Here is a 12,048-nt window from a genome sequence, read left to right on the forward strand (position 1 = left end):
GAGAAAAATCAAATCAATAAAATTAGAAATGAAAATGGAGAGATCACAACAGACAACACAGAAATACAAAGGATCATAAGAGACTACTATCAGCAATGATATGCCAATAAAATGGACTACATGGAAGAAATGGACACATTCTTAGAAAAGTACAACTTTCCAAAACTGAACCAGGAAGAAATAAAAATCTTAACAGACCCATCACAAACACGGAAATTGAAACTGTAATCAGAAATCTTCCAGCAAACAAAAGCCCAGGTCCAGACAGCTTCACAGCTGAATTCTACCAAAAATTTCGAGAAGAGCTAACACCTATCCTACTGAAACTCTTCCAGAAAATTGCAGAGGAAGGTAAACTTCCAAACTCATTTTATGAGGCCACCATCACCCTAATAGTAAAACCTGACAAAGATGCCACACAAAAAAAGAGAAAACTACAGGCCAATATCACTGATGAACATAGATGCAAAAATCTTCAACAAAATTCTAGCAATCAGAATCCAACAACACATTAAAAACATCATACACCATGACCAAGTGGGCTTTATCCCAGGGATGCAAAGATTCTTCAATATCCACAAATCAATCAATGGAATTCACCACATTAACAAATTGAAAAATAAAAGCCATATGATTATCTCAATAGATGCAGAGAAGGCCTTTGACAAAATTCAACATCCATTTATGATCAAAACTCTCCAGAAAGCAGGAATAGAAGGAACATACCTCAACATAATAAAAGCTATATATGACAAACCCACAGCAAACATTATCCTCAATGGTGAAAAATTGAAAACATTTCCCCTAAAGTCAGGAACAAGACAAGGGTGCCCACTTTCACTGCTACTATTCAACATAGACTCCACCAGATAATTACTAGAGCTAATCAATGAATATAGTAAAGTTGCAGGATATAAAATCAACACTCAGAAATCCCTTGCATTCCTGTACACTAATAATGAGAAAGTAGAAAAAGAAATTAAGGAAACAATTCCATTCACCATTGCAACGAAAAGAATAAAATACTTAGGAATATATCTACCTAAAGAAACTAAAGACCTATATATAGAAAATTATAAAACACTGATGAAAGAAATCAAAGAGGACACTAATAGATGGAGAAATATACCATGCTCATGGATCAAAAGAATCAATATAGTGAAAATGAGTATATTACCCAAAGCAAACTACAGATTCAATGTAATCCCTATCAAGCTACCAGTGGTATTTTTCACAGAACTAGAACAAATAATTTCAAGATTTGTATGGAAATACAAAAGACCTCAAATAGCCAAAGAAATCTTCAGAAAGAAGAATGGAACTGGAGGAATCAACGTGCCTGACTTCAGGCTCTACTACAAAGCCACAGTCATCAAGACAGTACGGTACTGGCACAAAGACAGAAATACAGATCAATGGAACAAAATAAAAAGCCCAGAGATAAATCGACACACATATGGACACCTTGTCTTCAACAAAGGAGGCAAGAATATACAATGGAGTAAAGATAATCTCTTTAACAAGTGGTGCTTGGAAAACTGGTCAACCACTTGTAAAAGAATGAAACTAGATCACTTTCTAACACCGCACACAAAGATAAACTCAAAATGGATTAAAGATCTAAATGTAAGACCAGAAACTATAAAACTCCTAGAGGAGACATAGGCAAAACACTCTCCGACATAAACCACAGCAGGATCCTCTATGATCCACCCCCCAGAATTCTGGAAATAAAAGCAAAAATAAACAAATGGGACCTAAGTAAAATTAAAAGCTTCTGCACAACAAAGGAAAATATAAGCAAAGTGAAAAGACAGCCTTCCGAATGGGAGAAAATAATAGCAAATGAAGCAACTGACAAACAACTAATCTCAAAAATATACAAGCAACTCCTGCAGCTCAATTCCAGAAAAATAAACGACCCAATCAAAAAATGGGCCAAATAACTAAATAGACATTTCTCCAAAGAAGACATACGGATGGCTAACAAACACATGAAAAGATGCTCAACATCACTCATTATTAGAGAAATGCAAATCAAAACCACAATGAGGTACCACTTCACACCAGTCAGAATGTCTGGGATCCAAAAATCTGCAAGCAATAAATGCTGGAGAGGGTGTGGAGAGAAGGGAACCCTCCTACACTGTTGGTGGGAATGCAAACTAGTACAGCCACTATGGAGAACAGTGTGGAGATTCCTTAAAAAATTGCAAATAGAACTACCTTATGACCCAGCAATCCCACTGCTGGGCATACACACTGAGGAAACCAGAATTGAAAGAGACACATGTACCCCAATGTTCATCGCAGCATTGTTTATAATAGCCAGGACATGGAAACAACCTAGATGTCCACCAGCAGATGAATGGATAAGAAAGCTGTGGTACATATACACAATGGAGTATTACTCAGCCATTAAAAAGAATACATTTGAATCAGTTCTGATGAGATGGATGAAACTGGAGCCGATTATACAGAGTGAAGTAAGCCAGAAAGAAAAACACCAATACAGTATACTAACACATATATATGGAATTTAGAAAGATGGCAATGATGACCCTGTATGCAGGACAGCAAAAAAGACACAGATGTGTATAACGGACTTTTGGACTCAGTGGAAGAGGGTGAGATGGCTTGGGAGAATCGCATTGAAACGTGTATAATATTATTTAAGAATCGGATTGCCAGTCTATGTCCGAAGCAGGATATGGCACGCTTGGGGCTGGTGCTCGGGGATGACCCAGGGAGATGTTGTGGGGAGGGGGGGGTGGGAGAGAGGTTCAGGTTTGAGAGGGCATGTACACCCATGGTGGATTCATGTCAATGTATGGCAAAACCAATACAGAATTGTAAAGTAAAATTAAAAAAATAATAATTAATTTTAAAAAAAAGAAAATGAAATAGAAGACATAAAGCTGAGTAAAGGCAATAATTAAAAAATATATTATTGGTTAGATAAAATCAATATAAAGGTATATATATTCAGGACATTAAAAACAATCAAATATATTTACTCAGTTAATTAAACAATGTCACAACATACAATGTCAACACAAAATATCAAAATTATTTCTGCAAAAATAGCGATTGCAAATTGAAATTGACTGTTCTATACATATAATACCATATAAGAAATAAGTCACCAGTCCAGGTTCAATGCAGGATACAGGATGCTTTGGGCTGGTGTACTGAGATGACCCAGAGGGATGGTACGGGGAGGGAGGTGGGAGGGGGGTTCTGGATGAGGAACACGTGTACACCCGTGGTGAATTCATGTTGATGTATGGCAAAACCAATACAATATTGTAAAGTAATTAGCCTTCAATTAAAATAAATAAATTTAAATTAAAAAATAAAGAAATTGAAATTGAAACAAAATGCTAGTAAAAACAGGAATATTGAGGTATGCATTTTTAAAATATATACAGGGTAGGCCAAAAAGTTGATTCTATTCTTTCCAGAAGTTGTTGGAAAAATCTGACTAAACCTTTTGTCCAACCCAATATAATTGTATCATTTTGCTTTACACTTGAAACAGAAAATTATAAGCCAACTATCCTTCAATAAAAATATAAGTAAAGGGGGAGATATGTCCACAGAATATTTTAAGAAACTGACAATCCTATTTTGAAATTTATATAGAAAGATATTATTATTAAAAATCTGAAATAGAAAATCATTCTCCAAAAAGAAATTATTCTACCTAAATTCAAGATATAAATTCTACCTAAATTCAAGATATAAAATTCCCACAAACCAAGCTACGCACTATTGAAACAGAATGTTCATTGACAGATCTAAAGTATAACTTTTCTAACAAAGCTATCGAACTAATTCGATGCAAATATATATATATATATATATATATTTAAACAATATTGCATTAATTGGACATTCATATACAAAGAAAAATAAAGAACCTTAATCACTACTTCACACTATACACAAAAACTCATGGAAAATGAACCAGAGAACTGGATGTGAAATCTAAACATAAAAATTGTAGAAGAAATGTTTTTGACCTTGAGGTAAAATAGTATTTATGAGATACACTACAATAAACATGAACTATAAAAAAAAAAGAAAAAGCCTGTTGCTTTCCTGTTCATCAGATATCATCCCTTTTAAAAAATAAAAGGAAAGCCACAAATCAGGAGAAAAAAATAAAAGTTTGTATATATATTTAATTATATATATATTTACATAACATTTTATATACAAATATCTTTATGCATCATACAAATGACAAAATACATATGCCCAGACTATATAAAAATCACTTATAGCAATAAATAAGAACCCATAATTAAATTTTTAAATTACATGAAGAACTTGAAAAGAAACCCCTCCTCCAAAAAGAAGATACACTCTTAGCAACATTTTAAAAAATGCTCAACATCATTGGCCACTAGAATAACTTAAAAAAGTAATACAAAGTGACCATAATGTTGAAAAATACTTGTAGTTTGTTTTATGGCTCCCTTCTTATGCTTTAGATATCTTTCAAATGTTTATTTACTATTGCCTAGTGTTGATTGCTGACCACCATATGGATCCCAGAGATCAATTATCTTGATTCTCTAAGACTTTCTGTTTACTTCCATTGCCTCAGAAGAATGTGGGAGAAATTTAAAAGGTTTTTATTTCAGGCACTTTGAAATGGCTTCCAATAATATTATGCCTTCATTGATCTAACTCTGAAGAAATCAGTACTAGGTTTTAAGAAAAGATTTAATATTTATAAGAAAATAGAAGTTCTCTTTCCAACATGTGTGCATAAGTTATGTCACATGTTCCCATGCTGGAATTAAGCCATCTTTTCTAGCCACATGCCATTAAGTTTTCTTAGAAACCCAGGTTCAGACAGAAAGGGGACCCTCATATTTTGGTTGCAAGTGCAGGGAATACTGACTCTTTTCAACTGACTTATTTGAAAAGACTCTGATGCTGGGAAAGATTGGAGGTGGGAGGAGAGGGGGATGACAGAGGATGAGATGATTGGATGGCATCACCGACTCAATAGATATGAGTTTGTGTAAACTCCGGGAGTTGGTGATGGACAGGGAGACCTGGCATGCTGCAGTCCATGGGGTCGCAGAGAGTCGGAAATGACTGAGCAACTGAACTGAACTGCAGGGAATACAATTCCCCACTCAAGAATGACTGTTTCTCAGGTCTGTCTCTCCAGAATACCCGCTTCCAAGGCAAAACTTTTCTATCAAAAGAGATAATTAATTCCTTGGTGAGAAGATAGAATCTACAAGAAAAGTCCTTGGACTTTTGTAGAAACTACTTTAAATATCCTTGCATCACAGGTGAAAATGTCTTTTTTGTTATTTACACTCTCCAGATCAAGGTTCATCGAGGTTGGAATGACCCTTTGGAATGTGTTTCCCACCACGCATTCTGCCTTCTGCCTATGGGACCAGAGCCATCTACAGATGATCATTTCTCCAGAGTGTTCTGAGTGAATCCATTCTAAATTCAACTTCCAGGTTTTCTGTGAAATGTTTTTGAGGCTGTAGGCTAGAAGGAAAGATTTAGACCCATTAAAAGACATCGACTGTGAGACTGAATATTCTGTTTTGAATGCATCATATTTTTTATGTTGAAAGTTACTTAGCCCAAGAGGAGGTCGATTTGAAGACAGGGTTATTTCTGAACACCCTCAAATATCATTAAATAATTTAAAACCAGAAGGTAAGCTTTTCAATAGAGCTGATGCTTATTAAAGATTGCTAATTACCATATACAATAATCATCATATTTTAACTCTACTTAAATAGAGTAATAGAGCATTTCATCTTCACCCCTTTCTTCAAGAGGTAATTAATTGGTGTCATTAATCTAAATTGCAGATGAAAAAATTTGAGGCTCATAGAGATAAAGAAATTTATAAGATCCAGCTCACTAATACCAGATATTCTTCATTTGCTGTGAGATACTTATTTAATAATTAAGAATGATCATGACAAAGACTGACATGATCAAGGCAAACAAAATTTAAAATCATTGTATGCACAAAAGATATAATGTGAATATTAAATCATAACCTGTTTATTTCAAACACAAACATGAAGAACTCTTCCTGAAATAAACCACTGTGCCTAATATGGGTCTCTATGGCTTCTTTTAAAGTAAAGTTGAAGATAATTCTTCCTAAGTTTAAAGCATGGTTAAATGTTTCTATGTGTTATTGCTCAAAATGTTGATTTTTTCCTATTTCTGGGCGCACGGGCAAAAAAAAAAAAAAAAAAAAGAAGAAGAAGAAGTCAAGGTCCTTTGTGTGTCCTGAACTGTGTGATGGGTATGTTCATAAATGTTTCCTCAATCACTTCTCATAACAGCCTGTGAGGTGGACATTAATGTTCTCACTTGATTTTAGAGGGAATAAAATGTAAGGCACCAAGAAATATACCCCAGATCATGAAGTTGCAAGTGGGGAAAAACAAGATTCTTACCTTGTCTTTCTGATTCTCAAACCAATTTGTTTTACCACTGGGACTGTCACTGTCCATACTTTTCAAGAGAGTCTGTGGGATTATGTTTTTGATTGGAATTGGAGAGAGAAGAGAATTGGAATTGAAGGGAAGAGGATAAAGTAGACCTTCAATGAAAGAAGTGCCACATGGCTATCAATATTAGAGGCTTACCTCATAGCTCAATCAGTAAAAAAGTTGCCTTCAATGCAGGAGACCCAGGTTGGATTCCTGGGTCGAGAAGATCCCCTGGAGAAGGAAATGGCAACCCACTCCAGTAATCTTGCCTGGAGAATCTCCTGGGCAGAGAAGCCTTGCAGGTTACAGTCTATGGGTTAACAAGAGTTGGACACGACCTAGTGAATAAACCACCACCATCAATAAGTTATATACTGTGGGTGTATCTAGTGTTTGTGTGTGTATATGTATCTGTGTCTGATGATCAATTTCCTTCATATATACTTACCTCTGATGTTGAATTTAAATAATTATAGTTATTATGATTGTATTGAAAGGAGTTTAGTAAGCATTGTTTATTACGACAATGTAGAGCATGGGTTAAGGATGTGGAGGAAAAAATCCAATTGTGCTTCTGTTATTTATGATCTGGCTGATCTTAGACTGGATTCTTAAGTTCTCTATGCTACATATTTCTTAATGTGTGAAATCAGCATAAAATGAGGGTAGCAATCGTCTCATAAGTTTGTGATAAGAATTAAAAAACAAATGCCTACAAAATACCTGAGAGTAAGGTAAGTGTTCAGGAAGTTTACGGTAATAAGATTTTTATTATTACTATCATTATTATTATTAACATGATTTTCTGAGATTGTTTCTCATCTGCAAAACTAATGAAATAATAACATCCACACAGGTTGGTACCATGCCATGCATATAGAAACCAACCATTAAAAGTATGTAATTAGCTATTAAAAAGCTGTTGGATTTAAGTGATGCATGCTTGCTCAGTTGTGAATGAGTTCAGACTCTTTGTGACCCTATAGACAGTAGTCCACCAAGCTCCTCTGTCCAAGGGATTCTCTAGGCAAGAATACTAGAGTGGGTTGTCATGCCCTGCTCCAGGGGAACTCCCTGACTCCGGGATTGAACTTGAGTCTAGATGCATCTCCTACAATTCAGGCAGAACAGGAGAAGCTGAGATTTGGGTGATATGCTTTATTAAATGTATTGCAGTAGCTCCTGTATCCTTTCATTATGTCAACAATTACAACTAATCTGTTGCCAGGGGTTCTTTTCTCTGGCTTCTATCTCCAAACTAAATTTAAAGCCATTTCATTCCAGACATACCAACACCTTTACTAGAGTTATACCCCCAAATCTCTCTTTTTGAATCCCGCTCTATCTTACACTCATATTCTCAATTACTTGTGCTGGCTTCCCATTTCCTAACAATAAAAGTGAAATTCCTTAGCTTTGAATTCACAGGCTTTGCATGCGTTTTCTATCCCTCTTCAGTCTTCATTGACACTGTACCTGAAATCTACTGAATCACATTAGGTTGTGAGCTATCTCACATGGCCTAAAGATCATCTGCGGCTTCTGTCTGCATAGGGGTTTGCATGTCTATATATTAAAAATCACCTTCACCCAGGAGAGAATTTGAATAATCTTCAAAAGATCAGAACTTTTTCTTCTATCTTAAAAAAACAATGTTAAAATTCAGAAGTCAGTAGAATCTGTGCATTTTTCTTACATTGGCACTCTTAATTCAAGGTTGAGCTAATAAATTATGACTTTTTTCAGGTAACATAATTAATAATAACATAAGATACATGGATAATGCAAACAATGTGATGGAGTTTATTCTACTGGGACTCTCACAGAATCCAAAGATGCAGAAAATTATATTTGTTGTCTTTTTGGTTGTCTACATAGTCTCTATGGTAGGAAATGTGCTCACAATTGTCACCATCATCACCAGCCCATTAGTGGGGTACCCCATGTACTGTTTCTTGGCTCATCTCTCATTCATTGATGCCTGCTATTCCTGTGTCAATACCCCTAAAGTGATCATAGATTCCTTCTATGAAAAGAAAACCAGCCCTTTCAATGAATGCATGACCCAAGTCTTTGGGGAACATATATTTGCAGGTGCTGATGTCATCCTGCTCACTGTGATGGCTTATGACCGCTATGTGGCCATCTGTAAGCCCTTGCACTATACGACCATCATGAATCGGCGGCTGTTTGGACTGCTAGTAGGAGTGGCATGGGTGGGGGGCTTTATTCATTCAACTATACAGATCCTCTTCATCATCAGTTTACCCTTCTGTGGCCCTAATGTCATAGACCACTTTATGTGCGATCTGAACCCTTTGCTCAATCTTGCCTGCACTGACACTCATATTCTAGGATTCTTTGTTCCTGCCAACACTGGTTTAATCTGTCTTTCGAACTTTCTCCTCTTGATCGGCTCTTATGTGATTATTCTGCGCTCCCTAAGGGCCCATAGCTTAGAAGCTAGACGTAAGGCCCTCTCCACCTGTGTCTCCCACATCACAGCAGTTATCCTGTTCCTTGTGCCCTGCTTATTTGTGTACCTGAGACCAACAGTTACTTTACCTGTTGATAAAGCAGTTTCTGTATTCTACACTATGTTAACTCCCATGTTAAATCCTTTAATCTATACTTTGAGAAATGACCAGATGAAAAATGCCATTAGGAAACTGTGTAGTAGGAAAGTGACTTCAGGTGAGGCATAAAATGTGCCTGGAACCCAGTATTCATTCAACTTACGTATAATCCAAAGGACATTATTGATGACATCAGCCAAGAATGCCTATGAGATAAAAATGAAACTGCAAATGATTGATGCTGAAAGAAGAGGAGAAGAAATGGAGGCAACAAAAGAGAGGAAAGACATAGACTTGGGCTACTGTTTCCATATTTGAAAAGCTCTGCCAAACTAGTCTAGTTTTACTGGCTCCCTCATTGTATAAGTATTCATAAGCTTTCATCATAATAAAACAAAATAAAATAAATGTTAAGATAGCTTTTTAACAATACAGAAAAGTAGGCACTACTATCATCCCCATTTTGCATGTCAGAAAACAAGCAGTAAAGAGTTTGTTCCCAAACAGTAACATTGAAGAACCAGTAATTAGAAAGTGACTGACCTTTCTAACCATGTTATTAATGGCTATGATATATATAGCCAGGAGATGATGATAGAAGTGTAGCAAAATTATACCAGTTATTATTTATTAATACAGGGATTGTTCTGAATTATATATGTATCCTTCTGTCCATATACATACAAATGTATATACATATATGCATTTATTATACATATGCAATATATATTAGCAATATTATATACTAAATTAGTTATATATTAGTATTAATATACACTACTTATGTGCATATATGTTTAATTATATATCAGTAAATTCTAATGATTTTCATTAAGGCTTCCCTGATAGCTCAGTTGGTAAAGAATCCGCCTGCAATGCAGGAGACACCCGTTCAATTCCTGGGTTGGGAAGATCCTCTGGAGAAGGGAATCGCTATCCACTCCAGTATAAAATCAGTTATATTAGTATTAATACATATGCTACTTATGTGCATATATGTTTAATTATATATAATTAAATTCTAGTGATTTGAATTAATAACCTGCTAATTTTTATACATCACTTTTGCATGCATGCTCAATCACTTCAGTTGTGTCTGAGTCTGCACCCTATGGACTGTAACCTCCTAGCCTCTTCTATCCATGGGATTCTCCAGGCAAGAATATACTGGAGTGGTTTGCTGTGCCCTCCTCCAGAGGACCTTCCAGCCACAGGGACCGAACCCAAGTCTCATGTTTCCTGCATTGGCATGCAGGTTCTTTACACTAGTGCCTCCTGGAAAGACTTTTATGCATCATAGACACTGAGAATATGTTGACTGTAATACTGTATATGTAATTACTATAGGAATATAAAAATAATGAACTATTTAACCACTAAGGAGTAAATAACAAGTGTAATGCAATTTACAAACTTCCTTCAGCATCAAAAATTATTCTGTAAAGGTCACATCACCAACTTAGGCTCATAAACCAACAGAGAGAGTGATGTTTCAATAAAATAATGTTTTAATGTCTGGTAGGGTGTTCAATGTATTAAGTACATGGTCATTAAGCACTTGCCTACATGATAATAAATTCTGCAAATAGCACAAGGTCTGGTTCACGATAAATGAAGCATAAATGAAAATGAAAACATTCACTAAAATACAGAAAAACTATGAGTGGGGACTGAGAAATTTTTTGTAACTTATCTTTTACAGAATCAAAGACAATTTTTTTTTCTTTTGGAAACCACAATTTGTTTTACTCTTGCTTATCCTAGGAATAAAAAAAAATAAACTTATTATGTCATCATATGAGCAAATATTTTACCTTGATAGTTTTCCTATTTTAGGAAGACTTCATCATCTTATGAACACTTTTTTTTTTACTTTAGGAAGTTTACTTCTGAAACGTTGCAGCTGAGCCATGAAAGACACCAGGATTCTTGGCCTCAGGTGAGAGAAATTCAATCCAGGGCCAGTGACAAAGCTTGATTGCTCAGAGTTTTTGTGTAAAATCTTTTTAAGGTATAACAGAGATAAATTTTCTGACTTACACATCAGAAGGGGGGAAAAGTGTGCCCCTCTGACAACCATTCAGTTCAGTCCAGTTCAGTCTCTCAGTCATGTCCGACTCTTTGTGACCCTATGAACTACAGCACGCCAGACCTCCCTGTCCATCACCAACTGCCAGAGTCCACTCAAACCCATAGCCATCGAGTTGGTGATGCCTTCCAACCAACTCTGTTGTCCCCATCTCCTCCTGCCCTCAATCTTTCCCAGCATCAGGGTCTTTTCAGATGAGTCAGCTTTTCGCATCAGGTAACCAAAGTATTGGAGTTTCAGCTTTAGCATCATTCCTTCCTATGAACACCCAGGACTGATGTCCTTTAGGATGGACTGGTTGGATCTCCTTGCAGTCCAAGGGACTCTCAAAAGTATTCTCCAATACCACAGTTCAAAAGCATCAATTCTTCAGCACTCAGGTTTCCTTATAGTCCAACTCTCACATCCATACATAACCACTGGAAAAAGCATAGCCTTGACTAGATGGACCTTTGGTGGCAAAGTAATGTCTCTGCTTTTTTAATATGCTTTCTAGGTTGGTCAAAACTTTCCTTCCAAGGAGTAAGCGTCTTTTAATTTCATGGCTGAAGTCACCATCTGCAGTGATTTTGGAGCCCAAGAAAATAAAAGTCAGCCACTGTTTCCCCATCTATTTGCCATGAAGTGATGAGACCAGATGCTATGATCTTAGTTTTCTGAATGCTGAGCTTTAAGCCAAATTTTTCACTCTCCTCTTTCACTTTCATCAAGAGGCTCTTTAGTTCTTCTTCTCTTTCTGCAATAAGGGTTGTGTCATCTGCATATCTGACGTTATTGATATTTCTCCTGGCAATCTTGATTCCACCTTGTGCTTCCTCCAGCCCAGCATTTCTTATGATGTACTCTGCATATAAGTTAAATAAGCAGGGTGACAATATACAAT

At 36.0% G+C, this 12,048-nt stretch overlaps 1 protein-coding gene and 1 pseudogene across 1 annotated transcript; both read left to right on the plus strand.

Annotated features, from left to right (window-relative positions):
* LOC120882208 overlaps positions 1–12,048 on the plus strand; it is a 933,819-nt pseudogene that overhangs the window by 341,553 nt on the left and 580,218 nt on the right.
* LOC120854760 (olfactory receptor 4C46-like) lies at positions 8,273–9,205 on the plus strand. Its single transcript, XM_040228997.1, has one exon. It carries the CDS (start codon positions 8,276–8,278, stop codon positions 9,203–9,205), a length of 930 nt encoding a protein of 309 aa, XP_040084931.1. The 5' UTR covers positions 8,273–8,275.

Source organism: Oryx dammah, unplaced genomic scaffold (assembly GCF_014754425.2).
Source record: "Oryx dammah isolate SB20612 unplaced genomic scaffold, SCBI_Odam_1.1 HiC_scaffold_2, whole genome shotgun sequence".
Taxonomy (NCBI): Eukaryota; Metazoa; Chordata; class Mammalia; order Artiodactyla; family Bovidae; genus Oryx; species Oryx dammah.

Excerpts from the sequence above, each read along its gene's own strand:
- LOC120854760 (XM_040228997.1), top strand. The coding sequence starts at position 8,276 with ATGGATAATGCAAACAATGTGATGGAGTTTATTCTACTGGGACTCTCA.